Here is a 24,068-nt window from a genome sequence, read left to right as displayed (position 1 = left end):
CAAAAATATATCAAATATTCGAAATAGGGTAACAAATTTTTGATAAGTAATAAATAAAGAATTTCGGAGAGCTAGAGAGTCCAAAGTAGAGAATTTTCAATAGTTAAAACAGATCTCTATTTAAATCCTATTTCTTCGCTTCGCAAAAATACAAATTTGCATAAAATCCGCAGTTATTTAAGGACAACTCCTACAGATCCCTCTATTTATATAATAACAATATATCCCATGATTTTCAGAATTATGCGATTTGGATTGCGGTCCCCACGGACATTGCGTTGACAATGCTTGCGACTGTTTGCCCGGATGGTCCGGCGAATTGTGTAATCTAAAGCAATGCGATCCACGATGCAACGAACACGGCCAATGTAAAAACGGGACCTGTTTGTGCGTGACTGGTTGGAATGGAAAACACTGCACCATGGAAGGTTGCCCGAATTCCTGCTCTGGACACGGACAGTGTAGAGTCGGCAACGATGGTCAATGGGAATGCAGGTGTTACGATGGCTGGGATGGCAAGGACTGCAACGTGCTTCTTGAACAGAACTGCAATGACGGAAGAGACAATGACAAAGGTACAAAACTAAATAGAGTAAATTATTATTTATAATTCGACGAGTTAGATTGTAAATGTTGCTATTTAGATCGTTAGATAAATATGTGAAGAATTAATTCTAGTTCAACGCTACAATAATTAAACACTATTGCATATTTAAATGTACTATATATAAAAAATTATTATTGAAATGATATGATAAAAATGCAGTAGATGTGATTCTCTAATTACTTTAAGCAGGGTGCTTTATTTTATCCATGAATGGTTCTAGAGATAGAAATATGTTTGAAAGTATTCTATTGACACACCAAATCAAGAAACGTGTAATTGTTTTTTAGGAACTTGTTACTGTATTTTAAAAAGTAAATGGTAAAGTTAGTATCAGAACGGTGAAATTAACGAAGTTGTAAGATCTATGGACAAGGTTTTACCTTCGTGTTTTCGCGTTTCATTTTCATATTACTTCGAGCTCTAAATCATGGGTGTGGCTTATGCCAGCCATTTAGAGCCATTAGTCTCCGATATAAAGAACCCATTACTATACTCTATAACAAAAGAACGAACACAAGACGTTATACAAACGCATGTAATCTAACAAATGCAATGTGATATGTAGGCTGTTGATATCTATGCGTTTCTAGGAAATTCTAAAGTGATAATACGTAGAAAATGTGGATAACATGCAAAAATATGAAAAAGTATTTGTTACAATTTTTAATAAATGAAACAAACGTTTATGCACATAGGTATGTTTCCTTAGGTGTCGTAGATTATATCTTAATAGAAATATGAAATTGCATAAAAATTTGCTGTCTAGTGACACGACTATACGTCGAATGCGCCTAGCACCGATCATCTTTTCTAATTGTACGATAACGTACATACTTTCCAGACGGTCTCATCGATTGCGCGGATCCGGAATGTTGCTCGAATCATATATGTCGTAGCAGCCAACTTTGCGTGTCAGCACCGAAGCCGATCGATATACTTCTGCGAAAGCAGCCGCCGGCCATCACCGCTTCCTTCTTCGAGAGGATGAAATTTTTAATCGACGAAGGCAGTCTTCAAAATTACGCGCGTCAAGAAACCTTCAACGAGAGGTGAGTTTGTTCAGCACGATCACGTATTACGATTCTCCTTCGTCCAACGCGTCTCGTTACTTTAGAGAATCATTCTAACTGTAATAATAGTAATAATAACAGAATTATTATATAATAACACACACGCGTTATATTATTATTGTATATACTCGTGAGAAACGAATATATTCGTCGTACATTATAATACTTGAACGTGTCCGTCCCGTTGGTCCGTCCCAACTTTGATGTTACGTGCAATTCCTTTCTTTTTTCTTACGTGTGTTCGATTAGACACTTGGAACAAATACAGTGAAACTCGGTAGCCACGACATATTATATATATATGATACGTAATGTCTTTTACTAATGACGTATACGTCTGAGAAGAACGCGTGTCTTGCAAGACGGCTAGAGTTTATCGAGAATTTAAGGAGGTTCGGATGACTGACTAATACCCTCTACTGTTACTGACGCACATGCTGCGTCGTTTCGATTATCTGACAATAATACGAACACTACAGGGAAAGAACGTAATAAGTCACATTTCCTACTTTTTACACAGAAGCTTTACGATTCAGTACGTGTTGTGAATAAATCTTATGTTACCAAAATTGTCTATATATTTGGTTGTGGAGTTAAACAAGTGTTTTCTCATCCCCTTACATATTTTCAAAATAATGCTCGTCATTGTATTACGATATTGAAGAGACTAAAATATTGCTTGCCCATTAGCTTCTTGCATCTCTGGATCTGACAGCTTGTTCTCATTTTCAATTATGTCATATAAAAGTTCTCCCATTCGATCATAAAGCGAAGTTAAAAGCAGGAAATCAATAAAAATATACTTATCATATTTTTCCCCCTATGATCTTCGTATTATTATTCGTGTTTTATATGTTTATTCTGTATGTTTTAATAAGATATTCAGAAAACAAAAGTGTCTTAAACAGATATTAATTATTATTTAAAATAAAAATATTTCCAACAGGAAACTCATCTCACGTTCGATATAAAGCAGTGAATGTGTTAATTATAAAAAGTAACCTTTAGCTGTCTCGATCTATGACAAGACACGTGCATCCTCTTCTACCTATCTTTATCTATCTATATATATATTTTTTCGTTATACAAAAACACGAAGACGTATACATAGATATGATATATTCTCTGCGTTGTTGTGACCCGTGTGAAATCACATCCCAAAAGTTTTATACATATGTTTGTACGTACGTGTGCGCGAGCGTGTGCCCTGCACTAAACCCCCAGTTCTCTTCACTCTACACTCTCATTCTATACTTTCTTCTTCGACTATATTCGCTGCTCTCTTAATCATTTAATATGAAATCGATCGATGATACAACGAACGATCGACGGTCTTCTCCATATACATTGTTCTTTCTTTCTTTCTTTCTTTCCATTTCTATTTCACGTGTCCGTCCGAGTGGAGCTTGCGTAAATGTGTAACACCATCTACGAGCCTCGAGCTTTACGCCTATGATCATTTATTAAAAGAGTAATTAAAAATCTATAGTAGTTCATGAAAGTATTTGAATATTTACCATGGAAATCTTTTTATGTGTGTGTTGTGTGTGTTATGTAAAACATTTTGATAGTTTAACGCAGACAGAATTGACGGACATTTATCATATAATGTTTATATAGTATATATAATAAAATTGTAATTGTTACTTAACGCCTAAAAATATTACATAACATTAAGACAAAGAAATTACTGAATGTTCTTTATGGTTCGTATAACACACATAACGTATTCATAAAAGGTATCTACAAGCGTTCGAATACTTTTGCGAGTCATTATATTTAGAAGCGTGTTTTCCCAGCCGCATTTCTGGAACTGATTCCTAAAGACTTCTGCCTAACTTTCTTTCGAAGATATTTCGAAACATTTCGGGACATTTCGAGAAATCTTTTCACGTGGTCTCTCTATATACAAGATCTCTATTCCATCCCCTATTACCCTAACTTACCCTTACTAAGATCCACGAATTTTTATTTGATTGAACAAAAAAAAAAAAAAAACTTTCAATGTTTGAAGATGTTTGACATAAAATAGAAACGGAAAGTCACCTTCTTTCTTCTATTATCCTAGATTAACCCCGCTGCGTTCCTCTTATTCTTATACTACTATCCTTCTAATTCTTATATTTCAATCTTTACTTTCTTCTCAAGAAACGAAAATGCTTTGTTAAAAGAAATTTATCGAATAATAAAATTTACTTTTTTGATGTATATTTAAACTTTAGAAACATAGATTTGGTTAAAAAATAATCTAAAAAAACTCAGTAGGATTAACCAAATTATCTCTCTACTCATATATTTCCTTCCTTCTATCTATTTTCTATTCTCTTCTCCATCTTCTATTTCTTCTTCTTCTTCTTCTTCTCTATCTCTCCGTCTAGTTTCGCCTTTAATCACATCATTTTAACTCGGCTCTGTTTTATCCGTGCTGCCCGGTCAGTATGTTCTGGAATCACTTCAACACAAGGTAAGAAAGCTACTACGACCAAGGAACAAAAAAGATACAAAAGAAAAAAAGTAAATTAAAAGAAAAATGATATGAAAGTACCGGTTGCGAGTTCGTTTTGTAGAGTATAAGCGGTTGAATAGCTGCTGATGCTGTTTGACGACGTTTTGCATTATTATCATGTGTGACACATAATATAACAATTCCTGCATCCGAAAAACGAGGTTGTTACGCGCGCGTTCAATTCAGTTTCGAGGACGAGTCTATTCACGACTTGTTGACATTTGCGAAGGTCATGAAAATTGTCGACAAAACTGAAAAAGAATCTTCCTCGAACATTGTTACGCTGCGTACGACTGATTAAAAAAAAAAAAAAAAAAATAAAGAGATATATGAAAGCTCACAACCACCAAACCCCATTCGTCTCCTTCTCATCAATGTTCGAATCTCTTTCTCGTTGCATGGTTTGGTTACCTTATTATTCCTACGTTGTCTTTCGTGCCTTTTAAGTTGAGCTTCTAACTTTGTGTTATTCGTGTATATGTGTATGTATATATATATGTATTCATAGCATTTCTACCGATGCTTCTTCAGTGCCAACGAGGCATCCATAAGGAGCGATGTGTCTCGTCTCAATGGTTTGCTCAGGTTTGACGCGAAAAAAATGAAAGTTTTATGTGGAAATTTTATCTCGAGATCTTTCGTAAGAATTTTTCACATACGAGAGGAAAAAGAGCAGCACCGATCACTCGATAAAAAGTTTGTAAATTCTCAAGGTTAAATTCAACAGGTTAAATCCAAATGATCAATATTCACAAGAAATTAATTAATACTCTTCGACCAAATTAAATTATTCACCTCTTTAGCACTGAAAAGCAGCGTTGACGAGACTGAGGTCGCGTTGACTGAATTTTCGACTTTATATTTCCAAGACATGTACAATGTACACGCACGAAGTACCAATATATTTAAACGAAGAAGTACTGCCACCTAAAACAACCAAGAACTTCGATCTTTGTAGATTTCATGAATTCTTGATTAGTAATAATAATTTTTTCCTTCATAAATATCAACTTATTAATTCCACGCTCGAAAGACATGAACATCTTGCAAATGACAGTACATTTTCGTTAGAAAAATTCTAAATTAATAAACACTGCAAGACAAAGTACGAACTTCCAAAAGTAATACTGTGGTAGATTGAAATTAGATTAGAGATAACAGTTGCTTTGTTGTTAGTGTGCCACGGAGCACAGTGGAAAAAAGTAATCACCTTAGTTTGACACGATAGAGCGGAGACAGCTATTGGATCGTTAACATTGTTGTTTCCTGACAGTCGATCGGCTGTTGTCCGTGGCCGCGTTGTCACGCATCTTGGCACCGGTCTGATGGGAGTGCGAGTCAGTACCAGCACACCTCTGGAAGGCTTCACCTTGACGAGAGACGACGGCTGGTTCGATCTCCTGGTGAACGGCGGTGGCGCGGTCACTTTACAATTTGGAAGATCGCCATTCAAACCGCAGAGCCACATTGTTTTTGTACCATGGAACGAGGTAATGCTACATTAAATTGTGATTGTATAAGTCGAATAAAGATTATCGAGAAGATTGTGATAAGCAGGTAGATTGCAGATTTTTAAGCATTTGTAGGAACTTCAAAATTTAAAAATATGAAAGTTTTTATTTTTGATGTAATTCAAATGTTTAAATATTAATATAGAACGTGTAAATATTAACAAAAGTATATGTATAGTAAATGGTATAAAGTACAACATATGAAATATAGTGTCACGTTTAAACTAACTTGAGCACAATATGCCCCATGTTTACGCAATAATCGATAAACAAAACATACTTTTAATATATAAAATCTTATCTGTTCTAAAGGTGGTAATAATCGACAAGATAGTCATGAGCACCGCAGAAGAGAAGCAAACAAGCCACATACCATACGCTTGTGCAGCGCATGATTACGACCTGATGAAACCAGTGGTCCTGGCAACGTGGAAGCACGGTTTCCAGGGAGCGTGCCCTGATAAAAGTGCTATTCTGGCCGAGTCCCAAGTTATACAAGAAAGCCTGCAAATACCTGGCACGGGTCTCAATCTCGTTTACCATAGCTCCAGAGCAGCCGGCTATCTGTCCACCATACAGCTGCAGTTGACCCCAGAAGTCATACCTCCTACCCTTAATCTAATTCATCTGAGAATCACAATCGAAGGAATTCTGTTTGAGAAAACCTTTGAAGCAGACCCAGTGATAAAGTTCACTTATGCTTGGAATCGACTGAACGTGTATAGACAACGCGTTTATGGTGTCACCACTGCTATGGTGAAAGTTGGATACGAGTATAATGATTGCAAAGATATTATTTGGGATGTTCAAACGACGAAACTGAGTGGCCATGACATGTCCATTTCTGAAGTTGGAGGCTGGAATTTGGATATCCATCATAGATACAATTTCCACGAGGGGATTCTTCAGAAAGGAGATGGCTCGAATATTTATTTGAAGCAGAAGCCCAGAGTGATTTTGACCACTATGGGCGATGGACATCAAAGGTCTCTGGATTGCTATGATTGCGATAGACAAGCAGAGGCTTCTAACCAGAGGCTTCTTGCACCCGTTGCTCTTGCAACTGCTTCTGATGGATCTATCTTTGTCGGGGACTTCAATCTTGTCAGAAAGATTCTTGTCGATGGCACTGTTAGAACTGTTGTTCGGCTCAAGTAAGTTTTCCACTGAATTTTGATGTATCTTTTCGTGAAATTTCAAGTTACAAGAGTCTTGCCTTGAAATTGGAAAGAATTAGATAATTGTCAAGAAATACGAAGAAATATCATTTAACTTCGCATTATTCTATTCGTATCTTATCACTCTTATTAATTGAAATAGATGTAAACTACTTTTGATAAAACAAAAAAGTGTCTTAAAATAGTTTTACAATCGAATTGAAAACAGTCTGTGTACAACAATATCTATAAGATTAAAAGAATCAGAACTTTTTACGCAATCTCATCGCTTTTGTGTTCTTTTTTACAGTGCAACAAGGGTATCCTACCGTTACCACATAGCCCTCAGCCCTCTAGACGGCTCCCTCTACATTTCTGACCCAGAATCACACCAAATCATTCGTGTGCGCGACACCAACGATTATTCTGAGCCCGATCACAACTGGGAAACAGTCGTCGGCTCTGGAGAACGTTGTCTTCCTGGCGACGAAGCTCATTGTGGCGACGGTGCTCTGGCCAGAGACGCCAAACTTGCCTATCCCAAAGGAGTAGCAGTCTCTGCAGACAACGTGCTCTATTTCGCCGATGGAACTAACATCAGAATGGTCGACAGAGATGGTATAATCACCACAGTAATTGGAAACCACATGCACAAGTCACACTGGAAGCCAATTCCTTGTGAGGGTACTTTAAACGTGGAAGAAGTTCATCTTCGTTGGCCTACAGAATTAGCAATCAATCCTTTGGACAACTCGTTACACATGATAGATGATCATATGGTCCTTCAGTTGGCTCCTGATGGTCGTGTCAAGGTCGTTGCTGGACGTCCTCTTCACTGTGCTTCTCCATCTTCATCGTTTGACACTGAACTAGCTACGCATGCAACCTTGGTGATGCCTCAGAGCATTGCATTTGGCCCTTCAGGAAATCTATATATAGCAGAAAGTGATTCTCAAAGGATTAATCGTGTGAGAGTGATTGGTACAGATGGTAAAATTTCACCATATGCTGGAGCGGAGTCCAAGTGTAATTGTTTGGAACGTGGTTGTGATTGTTTCGACGCTGATCATTATCTTGCTTCCACTTCGAAGTTTAATACGATATCTGCAGTTGCCGTGTCTCCTGATGGAGTGGTTCATATTGGTGATCAAGCGAATTATAGAATCCGATCCGTGATGGCCAGTATTCCTGATGCTAGTGGCGCTAGAGAGTATGAGATTTATTCTCCAGACACTCAAGAAATCTATGTATTCAATAGATTTGGCCAACATGTTGCTACCAAGAACATACTCACTGGAGAGATTGTTTATCAGTTTACTTACAATGTAAATACTAGCAATGGAAAGCTTAGCACTGTCACAGATGCAGCTGGGAATAAAGTATTCTTGTTAAGAGACTACAGTAGCCAGGTGAACTCCATTGAGAACACTAAGGGACAGAAGTGCAGGCTGAGGATGTCTAGAATGAAGATGTTGCACGAATTGAGCACTCCAGACAATTATAATGTAACCTTCGATTACCATGGACCCACTGGTTTATTGAAAACCAAATTAGACAGCACAGGAAGGAGTTATGTGTACAATTATGATGAATTTGGCAGACTTACCTCTGCAGTCACTCCAACAGGCAAAGTGATCAGTCTGACTTTTGATCTAAGTTTGAAAGGAGCGGTTGTGAAGGTTGGACAGAATAATAGGAAGCCAATCTCAATGCTCATCAAAGGATCGTCTGTGGTTACGAAGGTTGGAGAGGCTGAGCAGAGAACAACAGTTCTTTCTGATGGTTCAGTGGGTCAGGTCACACCATGGGCTCACACTGTCAGTACAGATACCTTACCGTACTCAGTATTGGCGGAAATAGAACCACTGTTAGGTGAAAGCTACCCAGTTCCTGCTAAGCAGAGAACAGAGATCGCTGGGGATTTAGCAAACAGATTCGAATGGCGATACTTTCTCAGAAAGTTTCAAGGGAATAAATATAGAAGCGAATCGAAGACTGTGGCACAAGTTGGCAGAAAGCTTCGCATCAACGGGGACATTTTATTGTCTCTTGAATATGATAGAGAAACTAACAGCGTGGCAGTGTTCATGGATGATGACGCGGAGCTTCTAAATGTCACCTATGACAGAACGGCAAGACCAGTTAAATGGGGTCCCAGAAATGGAATTTTCTCCGGTGTAGAGCTTGAATATGATCGATTTAGTAGATTGACAAGCTGGACTTGGGGAGATATCAGTGAAACCTATGGCTTTGATAGAGCTGGAAGATTGTACGAAATTAAATATAGTGATGGAACATCCATGGTGTATGCATTTAAGGACATGTTCAGTAGTCTTCCACTGAAAGTAACTACACCAAGAGGAAGTGATTATTTGTTGCAATATGACGAAGCTGGAGCACTGCAGTCGTTAACTACTCCTAGAGGACATATTCATGCGTTCTCACTGCAGACTTCTCTTGGGTTCTATAAATATCAGTACTACTCGCCAATGAACAGACATCCGTACGAGATTTTGTATAATGATGATGGACAGATCCTGGCTAAAGTGTACCCGCATCAGAGTGGCAAGGTCGCTTACGTTTATGATCATACTGGGAAGCTGGAAACTACTCTTGCTGGTAAGTGATACCCATTATGATTATAAGTAATTACTTATAGTCTTAAATACCAATACACAAAAAAATAACGATTATAAATATTGTTTATTGCAATTCATCGATGTTAGTTAACTATTTAATGTAAAAGAAGAAAATTTCTTTCAATGGTTTCAGTTAGAATATAACAACACGCACTTTTAATAGATTTAACATTTAGTAGAATCATCATATATACTATATCACTAATACTTTTAATCTGTAAGAACTTACTACAGTATAATCACCCACAAAACTCATCATCTATCTTCGTTAATGTTCCCTAAATTTATTAAATCTCAAATATCCTCATACAGGATTGTCTTCAATCCACTACACGTATCAAGAAACCACGAGCCTGGTCCATAGTATCGACATTAACGAACCCAATTTCGAGATGCGTATAGAGTACAAATATCACGCAGGAATCGTTAAAGATGAAAAGATCAAATTCGGTAGCAAAAGTGGCTTGGACAACGCACGCTATCGTTACCAATACGATGGCAACGCCAGGATATCCGGCATCGAAGTTGACATCAACGGCAAACAACTTCCACAATTACGTCTGAAATACAACCAAAACCTGGGAATATTGGAAGGCGTAGGAGATCTCAGAATATATAGAAATCTCTTTAACAGATCTGTAATGCAAGATAGTAGCAAACAATTCTTCACCGTCACCGATTATGACGAGCATGGTCGAGTTAAAACAGTTTTGATGAACATTAGATCATTGGATGTATTTAGAATGGAACTCGAATATGATAACCGAAATCGTATAAAGATGAGGAAATTGTCTATTGGAAAAGATGCCATGGAGAAGAAAGAATGGACAAAGATGGAGAAGATCACTTATAATGCTGACGGACATGTTTTAGAAGTTGCTGATACTGAGAATAATTGGCAATATGCTTATGATGAAAATGGTAATGTGATTGGAGTTACAGAACATAATGAGAAGATCGCATTAGGTTATGATAGTGGAGATCGGGTTGTTCAATACGGTGACGTTGAGTTTAACTCTTACGATGGACGAGGATTCGTTGTTATTCGAGGAGAGCATAAGTACAGGTTCGTATAAAATTATATTATATATCGTTTTTTAACATGTTATATATTCAAGAAGAAATTTGAGATAAAGCTGGGTTGAAACATTTCATTACTTAAAAATATTTTTGTGCGGGTTATTAACCATTGTTATTTTCAAAAGTGATGATTTCTATGTTATAGACAAATATTTAAATAATAATTTCTTTTTATTGTTTATTTTATGTCGAGATAAAAGATTCGCTTTAGGGGCAAAAATATAGCACAGAAGGATCACTATTATCGAAATTTGAATTTCTATTTATTTAGAAGTAAATTATTCTTAACCTTTAGTGATCATAAAATAATCTGCAGAAATTATAAAGCTAGAAAATTCTATATTTACGCGAGTCATTCGTGTACAATTAATCGTTTGTAGTGTATTTTAGCGGAAAGCTAGTTTTTTTTATATCAAGACAAATTCAACCATGTGCAATAAAGGCTTCCAAAGTCAAAAAGAACGGGGTCAATGAAAATAGCTCTCTTTTATAACGTAATTCCTATTATATTTAGAGTCAATATTTTTATTTTATTAATTAAAACCACAACTACTCCTAAACTTGACTATTATATATAGAATTGACCATATGAACGAAGTATACATTTTATCATACTGACGTGATCAGTGTTATTACTGTGTTATTTTTTAAATAATTTAGCTAACTCTTACCTGACTTTAACTTTGTTTTACACAGATACAATTCACGCGGTCAACTGATCCACGCTTCCGAGCATAAGAAGTTCCAGATCTGGTACTTCTACGACGACCGTGGCCGACTGGTCGCCTGGAACGACGACCGCGAGAACATCACGCAGTTCTTCTATGCGAATCCAAAGACGCCGGATTTGATCACGCACATCCACTTCCCGAAGTCCTCGAAAACCTTCCGATTCCTCTACGACTCCCGCAACTTCCTCATGACAGTGGAGACATCAGAGCAAAGATTCTACGTTGCAACAGATCAAAATGGCTCTCCTCTGGCGCTCTTTGATACCAATGGAAACCTGATAAAGGAGATGAGACGTACACCATTTGGAAAAATCATCAAGGACACCAATCCAGACTTCTACTTGCCCATAGACTTCCACGGTGGTCTCCTGGATCCAAACACTAAATTAGTTTACCTGAACAAGCGCTTGTACGATCCGACTGTTGGCCAGTGGATGACACCAGCGTGGGAGCAAATGGCCAACGAACTCACCACTCCAACCGATATTTTCATCTATCGTTTCCGTAATAACGATCCAATTAATTTCAAACAGAATGTGGAATACATGACTGATCTGGCTAGTTGGCTGAAACTATATGGCTATGATATCTCTGCAATGCTTGGTTCCGAGTACATGAAACAAATGGTGTACCAACCTAGCGCAACCATCACATCACCTCAATTGACTCCAGACTTTGGTGTCATGTCCGGTTTACAGTGCATTGTGAATCGCGTACACGAAAAGTTCTCAGATCTAGGTTTCGTCCCTAAGCCGTTGCTCAAGCTGGAACCAAAGACGAGGAATCTTCTTCCCAGAGTGGCTCATCGTCGCGCCGTCTTTGGAGAAGGTATCCTAGTTTCCCGTGTCGGTGGAAGATCACTTGTCAGCGTAGTAGACGGTGTGAACAGCGTAGTCCAGGACGTAGTGACATCCGTGTTCAACAACTCATACTTCTTACCTCTACACTTCAGTGTCCACGATCAAGACGTGTTCTACTTTGTGAAAGACAATGCACTGAAAATTCGCGATGATATGGAGGAACTTCGTCGTCTAGGTGGCATGTTCAACGTCTCAACCCATGAAACTACCGAACATGGTGCAGGTACCTGGAAAGAGCTAAGATTACACAATCCAGATGCTGCTGTGGTGATCAAGTATGGAGCTGATCCTGAACAAGAGAGACACAGAATATTAAAACACGCTCATAAACGAGCAGTAGAAAGAGCTTGGGAGATAGAAAAGCAATTGGTTATGGCTGGTTTCCAAGGAAGAGGCGACTGGTCTAAAGAAGAGAAAGATGAACTAATTAGTCGAGGCACGGTTAGTGGCTACGAAGGTGTGGACATTCATAGTGTGCATAGATATCCACAATTAGCTGACGATCCTGGTAATGTAGCGTTCACGAGAGATACCAAAAGAAAACGAAGAAAGAGTGGAAACAGGCGCAACAGAATTCACAGGCATGACTCGTGATTCGAGGATGTGACGCGGGATCGTAACGCTATTTGGGACTTGATTCACGCGCCCACGTGAATCGCGCCGCCGGACAAAAAACGAAAGAATACTGAAGAGAGACAAGACTAACGTTCGTTCCATCGAGCCGATTATTACAAGGCTCGTCGTATACGTGCCGTCTATCCTCTAATCCTCCCCGATCGTTCTCTCTGTTCTCTTCTCACCGCACTCGTGCATCAAAATAGCGGACAAGGAAGCGAAGAAACGTGTCCTCTCGATCAGTGGCGCTGCTGTCTTTATTTCGTGTGTAGCAAACCCCGCTCGGTGTGCCATAATAGCGTCGCTTGTGATTCAATCGTGTTCGTAATCGTTTCTTTTGTCGACAGCGCGATCGAAGATGTCCGTTCGAGTAAGTTTATTAACATACGTACACGCCAGAGGTGGAAATATCGTAATATGTGGTGTTAAGATTCAGCTAGTCACTGAAAGAAAAGGAAAGAAGGGAAGCTTGTTACGTGGTGATTAGTTTGTAATCAAACAGCATGATACTTACTCTCGCGAGTATAAGTATAATTACGTGTTATAAGACTTTGAAGTTATGTGCATGAACTTAAGGTGCCGTCCGTGAAATGAAATTCAAGAGAAGACGAAGACGAAGAAAATAGAGAACGAGTGCGTGAAAGAGATAGGAGAGAAGTACTTTCATGCTCGTTCAGAGTGATCGATCGATCTGGAGCTTGGTGTATCGATGCAACAGGGTCTAATGAGACGTGCACGTCGGGGGCGTTTTCGTTCTCGTAGAAGGAATTATATTTATGCAAGACGACGATACTTTTTTTTGGCGACCTATAGATCAACATGCGAAGGAACGAAAGGGAAATGCAAAAGAAAAAAAAATGAAAAAAAATGGAAAGAAAATAGATACGTCGACACAATAAATATACAGCAGATATTTTTAACATGACGCAAATGATGTGCTAGTGCGAGGCGTGCGATTGTACATATAGCTACTCGATTAATCGTAATGTGTAGATAATATATATATAATATATATATATATATACATAAAGAAACCGGTAAACTTAAGTGGAAACTGTCGATAATGCTTTTATATATGTATACATGTACACACACGTACACGTGTAATAAGCGTTCGTGTGTGTACCAAACACGCGACACACATACAAAATATATACATACAATATATACGAACAACACGCGAGACACCTACACCCATTATATGTAGGAGATGATACGTGAATCGATCGAGAAATGCGTTTTTCGAGACGAGAAAAAAGAAAATGAATCGAGATTGGATTAACATAGACTCAGGTCTACGCGTATGTACTCTCGTTTTGCCTGTTGAGAAAGAATATCCACCTGGAAAAATCGAAAGAGAAAAAGAGATAAAAGATGCTGCGTTTAATCTGTTCGAAAATTGAAACGGCCGATTACGTTATATGTATATGGAAAACGAGAGGGTGGGAAAAATAACGAAAAAACGTGTAAATAGATATGATAGGTATAAAGAAAAGTTTGCGTGTCGTACTAAAAGCTATACTAATCCGGCGTGGAATTCGTTACGTTGTATTTTATGCCTCGTGTCGGTACTTCGCGTGACGTGATGTAACGAGACGAGCAATAGACGAGCAAAGATGACGTGACGAGATACGTCAAGGTAATAATGTCCAGGTGGAATAATAATAATAGTAATAAAATAATAATATAATAACGATAATAATATAACGATAACGGTATAATAATAATAACGTAATAATGATAGTAATAACGGTATGATAATACTGATACTAATAATAGTAATAACTAATAAAAAAGGAAATAATATTAATACGATATAATATACTATTGTACGGAAATACCCCGCCTATCTTTCTACTAAAAATGAAAAATTATTTTTTGAATTGTGTCGTCAAAGATGTCCTATGTAACCGTGTGTCTGTGGGATCGTCCCGTGGAAATCAACCCTTGCGCCCCATCGAGATATATCGAAGAATCTCTTTGAAAAAAAAAAAAAAAAAATAATGCAACACCTCCTCTCTATTTAATAAGGGTATAAACTGAATTCATCGGTGTTTATCGGTATTGGGTAAATTAAAGAAAAGAAAAAAAGTAAAAAAAGAAAACGAGTAGTAGAAGCGGAGCACTGTGGTTTCTGGAACGAGGTGAAATCTAAAAGGGGGGAGAGCAAGAGAAAGATGCTGAGGAAAGAAAGAAACTGACATAGAAAGTAAAGAACGTCAAAGGAACGAGAGAAATAAAACGATAACGCGATATAATACGTACATATAAAAGTAAACGTAAAAAAATAGAGGAATAGCGAGCCAACGTGCGAGCCACGTCGCTCAACCACGTTGTGTTCCAGGTAGTTGTACCGTGGACTTAAAGCAAAATAAAAAAAAAAACACATACATAATCATAATTAACAAAGTAAACGTACACTAGACGAGTTAAACGAGGGATTTTAGTAAACGGTGTTAAGACTTGTGTGCTAGTGAACCTTTAAACAATAAATGAAAAAAAAAAATATTGATAAAAAGCCGCTGTACATATCCGTTGTGTATAGCCAGTGTGTCGCAAAACCCACGCAAGTATAGTAGATTCGCGTCCACGTTGTAAGAACGGTGCATTTTTCTACGAAGTAACGGAAAGTGATGGTCAAACGACGAGCGTGTCCTTATTTTTTCTTTAATTCTTTTTCTTCTTTCTTTTTTTCTGAGTTAACGATCAATCGTTGCGTCCAAAATTCGAACGTTTCCAACGATGGCTCACTTTCGTCCGTTCCGTTTCATTTCTCGACAGTTCCATTTCCGATTCGTTCATCGAATTGCCTCCATTTTAGCGCAACTGGATGGATCGTTATCGCGATTTTTCTTTTTATAGCAGATGAGACGAGGCCCGGGGTGACACGAGGCATATCAGTCTGTGATCCACCATTTTTCGATATTCCCCCATACACGAACTTTATATCGTACCTTAATACGGATTTTACATTCGTTCCTACCTTTCGAAGTTTTTTAGCGTTGGGCCATAATCAGCCTCGGGCTCGACTCTTGCCACATATTTATAATTAGGTTGGTGCATACGAAATATTGTTCTTCTGAAATGAATTTATTTTTTTTGTTAAATTGTTCTTCTGAAATTTGAATTTACCGCTGCAATATCATCCATTCAATTATGTCCTATCGTTAATTGTCAACCACGTTAATACGTCGAGTACTGATGACCACATGTTGGCGTCACGGTGGGGTTGCCTCCGAAGACGGGTGACGCCACGTTAACGTCGCGTGCAAATATTTTTCGGTTCAATTACAATGGGCAGCCATGCATCTTCGACCCAGCATTCGCCGACTGTTAAAAAAGAAGAAATTTATTATAAATCACGTGCGTTCGATATTAAGAAATTTTAGAATAAAAACACGAAACTTAAATTTAGAGGAAGTGTCAGATCTCTGGAAATTCTGCATTTAGGGTATGTCGAAGACATTTCTTTTAATTCGTAAATTACTTTACTCCGTTGTGACTGTTCGAATTCCAAAACTGATCATTCTTACGATTCTGGAATGATCAGACGATATAAACATTGAAAAAGTATATCGAATGATATGGAAATTATTTTAATGAAACGCGCGATTAAAGCTTTCGACGTGCACCAACCTAATAAATCGGTTCCATTTTAGTAAAATTTCTGCCTGATTTTTTATTTCTTTGTCGTTTTCGACTCTCTCGAGAATATTATAGAACATTTAAAAGGGCGATGCTTGTCTGATTTGTCCGTTAACTCGCCGTTACCTGCCATCCGCAATGTAATAGTGTTCTAGATACTCAGCATGCAAGACACACGTGGTATGTGTGAGCTCTAAGATGACAAAAGAGCCGATAGATACCACGCCAGGGAAAAAAGAAACACTTTTCTATGTGTACTCGTCTATACGCGAAACGATACTTAGGGAGAAAAAACGAAGAAAAGAAAAAAAACAACGGAAATATGAAGGTCCTGTGTACTCGAGTTAACTTTACGCTTAGCGCATGGTCACCTTCGAGCGATACAGCACCGTGAGAATTCTGCTTTTGAAATGCAAATACATAGCATGACATAAAAAGATACCGATATCAACAACTGTATAGCTTGTCCACTAATATATGGGAAATATTTTAGGAATTAATTCAATATCTACAAGCAGAGGTACCTTGCCATTACTACGAGATATAATTACTTTTGCAATATTTCCTGATACTTTCCAAATTTGTTAAAACTCAATTTCACATTGGAATATCTCGATATTTCCAATAGGTGTTCCATACGAAGCGGATTAACATACATACGAAATTCGCTATATATTATAAACAAAGATTTATGCGAACGTTTTTCGCTACTTCTAGATACTAAATCAACTCTACAAATATTTTCCACGTTTTATTGGACACCCTTCGGAACACGTCCGAAATGAAAGATACTCGAAGTTTAAAATCAGCTTTGCAATTTAATTAAATCAATCGCATCTATCATTCGTAATCTATACATGTGTATGGAACAATAGAGCTCGCAGGATTCTTGCGGAGGCTCGATGCCGTGGTAAGTTGCGGAATTAATTATTGTTATGCTCGACACGAATCTTCGCCGTCGACGGGAGACCGTCCGCTGTGTTTGGAAGGCGAACCGCGATCGGCACGCGACTAAAAGAAAGCAATACTTCTTAACTATCGTGTATATCTTTAAAAGAAGAAAAAAGGATATCTAATGCGTGTGACGAGCGAAAGAGAGAGAGAGAAAGAGAGGGAGAGGGAGAGAGACAGAGTAAACGAGCGTGCAAGAATGTGTGTCAGGTAAAAAAGTGAGGAAAACGTTCACACGAACAAAGAATGAATGAGCAAAGAGCGAGCCAGAGCTATTATAGTAAATTAATATATAACATATGAGTTGTGTTAAACTATAGCCGAAGAAGAAAGTCGCGCGCGTTTTTTACTTTTCTTTCTTTACGTTCGAAGACGAACGAATTCTCGAAGAACCTCGCTGTGTAAGAGGAAACACATTTGTTCGTGATCGGTGTCTCGTTGTGTTTTTCCTGTTTTTCCAAGCGACACGTAAAAAACACGATCGATTTTTACGTGTCGCTGTGTCTTTTTGTACATATGCACATACAGAACTGCACGTCGTCGTCGATCGATAACATTTTGTTTTTTATTTTCATCTTTACTTTTGTTGATCTTCGTTTTGATTTCGTTGACATTGTCGATTACTGTGTGTGTGTTCCGTACGTACGACATATGTAGTATATGGTAATCGAAGTGGCGACGCTTTTTTCTATTGCTCATGAAAACAGAAGGATCGAGCGAATCGGACATACGCGACATCGATGTCGACGATTCATTTTATTTACGAGTATCCGCAAAGTATCGATATAACGATAGTTTCATACAGAATGAGCCACGCCATCATCCACGCGACAAAAGAAAGAAAAAGACAAAAAAAGTAAACCAGTCACCTCGATAATTGCGCCCTTTATACTTTCGTATAGAGTACGGTTGATCTAAAAGCGATGTGAGAACCAAAAAGAAAAATTCGAACAATGATCCCTTCCTCATGATTCGTAATCGGCGAGCGCGGAACATGGATTGAGAAATAATTAGGAGGAAGGTTCCATGGGACGCTATTTTGCAGTTCGTCCGTTTTTCTCTCTGTAACTTTTTCGTTTTGTCCTTTCGTCTACGATTGTACATATATTAATTATTGCGATCATTATGTAAATATTCTTCGACAACACAAATGAAGAAGATGAATGAAAGAAAGAAAGAAAAAAAAAAAAAGAAAACACACACAACACACGCGCAGTCTGTCCGCGCGAGGTTTATTTTAAAGACTACATCATTATATAATGATTACCATGTAATGATATTTAATTGATAAGGTAACATATATTCTATACTCTTACACGCTAAGTACTCAATAAATATATCTATAAAATTTCCCCGTGTTTGTGATTGTCTGCCCTTTAACCCATCCCGAACGTTCCCATCGTATTCGTGGCGTCTGAATCCAATCAAAAAGTTCTTTCTCACACCTCTGTCGTCCATTTTATTTTCTAGAAAAATTCGGCTCCGTTTTTATACGTACATACATATGTAAATGTTCTCTTCGCACCTCTTGTCTCTCACCTATCGTACAATTTCTTCCCCATGACAATAGCGAGAGGTTTTTAGATTTAAGTGTATAAATAAATATTTCTATATACATCATACATTATAAATGAAGAGTACAGGGGAAAGACATGATAAGTTATATTTTCTATTTTTCATAGGAAAGCAGTTTTTAACTTTAATATATACGTTGTCGATCAATCCAATGTTAACAGAATTATCTTTCTATTTCATTTTTACATCCTCTATGTAATTTTCAAGATATCCTCTGTTGTCATAATGTTAAAATATTTCTTGGTGATAATTTTTTTAGTAAAATTTGAGAAAATATTAGCTGCATTTTAAAAACCATCGTCTTTGACCCTAACAGGATCAAAAATGTAATATGAAAATATTACCTTTTAGTCATAAAACGACATCAAAATAAGAAAGTCAAGAAAATTGTATTTTATCAGGTTTTTCTCCTGTGATCTTCAAATGTATCATCCGGTGCTCTCGCTACAAGTCCGAAAATAGTACCTACGAATGCGTGATGTGATAAAAAGTTGTTTTTTGCTAAACGAGTAACGATGAGAGATTGATTAAAGACTTTTAGTAACATCATTAACAGAGTTCTCATTATTTATTTCTCTCTCTTTCGTACAAACCCGTAAATTCAATTCTAAATGCGTATCCACTGAGACTTTTATCCTCCACTTTTACATCTCGTGTAACCTTTGCAACAATGAAGCCAAATTATAATAATATATAAGAAAAATACAAAAATTTGTTTCATTTACTCGATTTCTTGCGAGAAGATTAGAATACGTACGATGGATCTCGATGAAGAATTACAGTATTTTAACGTATATCGATTCCTAGTTTCGTCGTATTCACATTTCCGTTGTCTGTACCTTCCGGCATTCTGGAAAAATTCGAAAACAAAAACGGGAGAAGAATTAAGAAAATCTTTTTAGCCAGATAAATGTTCTGTTCGATTAATCGCATGAAAGTAATTATAAATCGAGGAGAGATTGCAGATGGAATGGTAAAAGATCTAACGCTTTAATGGTTGAAAAATTAAATTCTAATTGTTAACAGTTCCTACCGAGATCGACTGTTTTATAATCTTTATTGATGAGAAATAAATTTTACATGAATTTCGTATGCTTTTTGTACATCATTTATTACGGAACAACGTTTCTTTATGTTTCGAATCTTACAATTTGTATAATTTTCTCCAAAATATTTACAATAATCGCGCAATTGCCTTATTTGTTTTATAAGAAGAAATCACGAAAAAAAGAAATGTGTACGTTTTAAACGGTATGAAAATCGAATCGCCATCGAATCGAATTGTTAAGTTTCATTTTGTACAATATACGTACAATGTGTACAATGTTTACTTTACAATGATACAATATTTTGTACAGTTTATATAAAATTTTGTATCATTCTATGACAATGATACGCGCCAACTTCTCGTAAAATTACAATTTCTGTTGTAGTTGAGCAACCTGATTTATCATGGTAACAAGTTCGACAACCATAAAAAATTTTTGTTCCAAAGATTTATAAAAATTTCGATTTATAAGTATATAATATGCACAAGTCGTAATTATGAATCTATTAAAATTAAAAAATGATTTATTCCATTTACTCTATTTCACTACCTTTTCTTTTCTTTTATGCATGAAACATTCGACAACCAAATCACTTTATCAGTGGAAATAATAATTTACAGGATAAAAAATGCATATATGCGAAATAATACTTATAGAAATATCATAAATAATTTAATTCTATTGCTAGCCACGATTTTCTTTTTGCTTTGAGAAATATTATATCGGATATTTTCTAATAACCTACTTCTCTGAATCCAGAATATATTAAGTAAAATTTCCCTTCTTTGGCATAACGAAGCTTACTCGAATATAATTACCAAAGCAATTTTCTTATGAAATATCTTAATATTTTCTAGTATATGTAACAATTTTATAAGCTTAAAGTGTACAAAATAACGTTGTTACTGTCAAAAAATTTCATTAATATGCAGAATATAATTAGAGCATATCTTTAGAGAGAATTATTTGAATTAGGTGTGTATACCGCATGAAACACAATTTGATTGTGTAAAATGAAAACTTGAATTGACTAACTTGAATGAGGAAGTGGAATGATAAAAGAAATGATAAGGTAAATTCCTATCATTCTCACATCAATTCAGAATATTTCTACACGTATTATACAATCAAATATTTCAAGATTATCCGAATTGAACTTCTTCCAAGGTAAAGGATCCACACGCTATATCTAATTTCTCATACTGTATATTTCAATTGTAAAGTACAAAATGAGAGTAGGATCTGTATTGTCAACATCTCTTTCTTATTATAGAAAATATTAGATTATTTGTTACGTTTCCGCTATATTAAAGTTAATTCGGATAACCATGGTTCATATGCATTTCACACTGCATATTTAAATTAAAATACATTATTTAGTAATTGCCACACATTTGTTAAATGAGAATTTGAAAATGTTCATATACATTGCAAAAAACGATGTTCTATGGAAGAATTATTATTTAGTGCTACATAAATGGTGTGTAAATTTGTCAGTATAGAAGAGATAGCATTTTATAATGTTATATCATCTACAGTGGCAAACATCCTAATCATATAAAATAAGTTATTTATAACGCTGCAACCTGAATGCAATATTGATATCGAAATTGGATTAAAATTTTAATCACAAGTTGGACTGGAATTATATCTTTCTAATAGAATTCGTTGTTACAAATAACGAATATAATAGCAATTATTTGTAGAAAAATACAAACAAATACTTGTTTACAAGAATAAATCATTAGTTTTACAGAAACTTAATGGTTTTCAAAGTGCAATTTAATTATCCTATTACAATACTACTTACTCGAGGCCTAGGCCCCAATTGATACCTTGAACGAGAAACAAAATTAATGGTTGCCAAGCAACTAACCACCTGATCCAGTCTAGTAGTTGACCATACAAAACATGAGGTCGTTCCCATCTTTGCACGTTATTAAGGCACATACATATATGTATATATATATATATATATGTATTCACGAAAATAAATTATAAATTATTAATTACATCAAAAGGATACGGATTGTGAAACATTTTCTTGAGATCGACTTTTTCTTTACAATATGGACATGTTTGTTTTTTTCCTACAATGCACCATCCTCTGATACAAAATTCGTGAAATACGTGTTCACAACTAAGTTTGTACGTGTTTTCAATAACACCAGGTTCATTTTCTGACACTAAAAGTCTATTTCCACATACTGCACACACACCAGGATCTAAAGTTCTTGTTGGCATATGGCCTGGTACATAATACTGCAAATTATTTAATATATTCCACTTTTTATTTGACACACAGTCCACATCTGTATCAGATTACTGTGAACATACCCCGATATGTGAAGCCATTTTATCTGCACATATTTCTGCAACATCTCTTCCTAATACTCCAAAATAAAGACCATAAAATAACAAAAGGAAACTACAATCCATCCATATTTGTGGCTTTACCTCAAACACAAGATATAAACCAAAAAATGTGGCTAACATTATAACATAACTTATTATGCCCAACATATAACTTAATTTATAAATAAAAAGAAACCATTTATACACCAATCTATAAAAAAAATTGAATGAATTACTAAGTTCACAGTAATACATAAATTATAATTAAAAAAACATACATACCTTGGTGTTGTACCTGCTATAGGTTTTTGAACAGCCTTCCTTACCACTAATCCTGTTATACAAGATGTTACTAACCAGAGAAATATAAATCTCCACCAATGATGTTTTAAACTTAATCCAAATGGAATTAGCCACATAGCGATTAAAGTAACAAACTGAAAAAATATATAAACGTATCAAACTAAAATTTATGTGATTTTAGGGCATATAAACTTTCATTTACCTGATATGACTTATAATGTATTTTCTTCCATTCAACTAATATAATCTGTGCTATTAACAAAGTTCCAAATAAAATAAGCAGCATTTCTAAATGCATTCCTTCATGCCCTTTATGTTGTTCGTGCATTTTTACATGTTGCACCCTGAAACGTCAAGTTAAATTTATACATTCATAATATAGTTCCTTGAATATACAATATCAGTTAGACTATATAATAATGAGTATTCGTATTTACATCCATTTCTCTTCTACTGTCATCTCATCTTCACTCTGTAAAATATACATATATTTAATTAGAAAATAGTATAAATATAAAAAGCACATTAAATACAATTCATTGTTTTTCAATAAAAAAATTATAAAAATCGAATAATAATGAAAGTGAATATATAAATAATTGCAAAGACAGCATGATGTCCATTGATGCATAATAATTTATGCTTTTTTTAACATAAATATTGTCCTTGGAGGTTATATTTGCGTAAGCATGACTTACGTGTACATTCTTATTATTCTACATAATATCAATATATTTGTATTTAGGATGATACTGTACCTTATTTGGAATTATGTGTGAATGCATACTTAATCTCATATTGCGCTACTAATAAAATAGATTTTAATAAATTGACATAATACAGCAATAGCAAAGACTCTTTGGAGACATTGTAAAGTACTATTCACAATGATGCTTAACTGACATGTTGATAATCAGTAACGACGAACTTCATTTGATTTATATACATAAATAAAAATAGGTAAGAAAACAATAATTTGTTTTTTATAATATATTATTATTAATATTATTATTATTAATATATGTATTATTTTAAGTATATTTTCGATTTTTCGCGCTGAAATCCTTTCTCCAACCATATTGATGACGATACAATTATTGAACCTGCTATTGGAAACATATTATTCAAGTTGTGAAAAACATAATTGATAAATGCGATAAGATAGCAAAGACAACGATTATAAAAATATCAATTTAAGAAGAGTGAATAACCTCCAGCAATTACTTTGTTAAAATTCCTATAAAAGAGTAATAAATATCAATAATATCTATGTTACACCAAATATATTCTTAATTATATGCTGTGACGATTAACTTTCTTTGTAAAATCTTACGTGAATTTAAAAAAAATATGATATTTTATTTAATTCTTTTGCAGAATATATTTTTAAAGAATAAAAACTGTTGTGACATTG

General features: G+C 35.7%; 3 protein-coding genes across 17 annotated transcripts in view; 1 reads left to right on the top strand and 2 right to left on the bottom strand.

Moving 5' to 3' along the window:
- Positions 1-18,317, top strand: part of Ten-m (teneurin transmembrane protein Ten-m) — a 659,822-nt gene extending 641,505 nt beyond the window's left edge. For 10 of the 11 annotated variants that reach the window (XM_072020543.1, XM_072020541.1, XM_072020548.1 and 7 more), the window contains 8 exons: positions 240-575; positions 1,449-1,656; positions 4,115-4,141; positions 5,457-5,673; positions 6,007-6,848; positions 7,162-9,470; positions 9,803-10,556; positions 11,267-18,317. In XM_072020543.1, coding sequence (XP_071876644.1) covers positions 240-575; positions 1,449-1,656; positions 4,115-4,141; positions 5,457-5,673; positions 6,007-6,848; positions 7,162-9,470; positions 9,803-10,556; positions 11,267-12,755 — 6,182 coding nt within the window. In that variant the 3' untranslated portion in view covers positions 12,756-18,317. The remainder of the gene's footprint in view (positions 1-239; positions 576-1,448; positions 1,657-4,114; positions 4,142-5,456; positions 5,674-6,006; positions 6,849-7,161; positions 9,471-9,802; positions 10,557-11,266) is intronic. The other variant, XM_072020544.1, reaches the window with a different exon arrangement.
- Positions 1-24,068, bottom strand: part of LOC139996284 (uncharacterized) — a 105,405-nt gene that overhangs the window by 17,380 nt on the left and 63,957 nt on the right. The gene's annotated exons all lie outside the window — the stretch shown is intronic.
- On the bottom strand, positions 14,031-23,534 carry LOC139996295 (E3 ubiquitin ligase Rnf121). 5 transcript variants are annotated; one of them, XR_011802186.1, is made up of 10 exons: positions 23,413-23,534; positions 23,092-23,126; positions 22,857-22,998; positions 22,634-22,788; positions 22,334-22,562; positions 22,023-22,258; positions 21,807-21,923; positions 19,705-19,797; positions 15,760-16,106; positions 14,031-14,117 (listed from the first exon to the last, which is right to left on the bottom strand). XR_011802186.1 is itself a non-coding variant. In XM_072020589.1 (9 exons), the coding sequence occupies exons 1-8, from the start codon at positions 23,449-23,451 to the stop codon at positions 19,734-19,736; spliced, it is 1,017 nt and encodes a 338-aa protein (XP_071876690.1). In that variant the 5' UTR covers positions 23,452-23,534; the 3' UTR covers positions 15,432-16,106; positions 19,705-19,733. The 5 variants fall into 5 exon arrangements, 4 of the variants coding, with proteins under 4 accessions (XP_071876690.1, XP_071876691.1, XP_071876689.1 ...); XM_072020589.1 differs by lacking the exon at positions 14,031-14,117 and having other exon boundaries at positions 15,432-16,106; XM_072020590.1 differs by lacking the exons at positions 14,031-14,117; positions 15,760-16,106 and adding an exon at positions 17,220-17,432.

This window comes from Bombus fervidus, chromosome 17 (genome assembly GCF_041682495.2).
Source record: "Bombus fervidus isolate BK054 chromosome 17, iyBomFerv1, whole genome shotgun sequence".
Classification (NCBI taxonomy): domain Eukaryota; kingdom Metazoa; phylum Arthropoda; class Insecta; order Hymenoptera; family Apidae; genus Bombus; species Bombus fervidus.
This window is presented reverse-complemented; position numbering and strand designations above follow the sequence as displayed.

Bases quoted from the DNA above. Each gene is read 5' to 3' on its own strand.
- LOC139996295 (XM_072020589.1), bottom strand. From the start codon at position 23,451: ATGAGATTAAGTATGCATTCACACATAATTCCAAATAAG. The intron at 22,999-23,091 runs GTAAATACGAAT...TTGACGTTTCAG, and splicing joins ACAGTAGAAGAGAAATGGAT to GGTGCAACATGTAAAAATGC. The intron at 22,789-22,856 runs GTAAATGAAAGT...ATATTTTTTCAG, and splicing joins TACATTATAAGTCATATCAG to TTTGTTACTTTAATCGCTAT.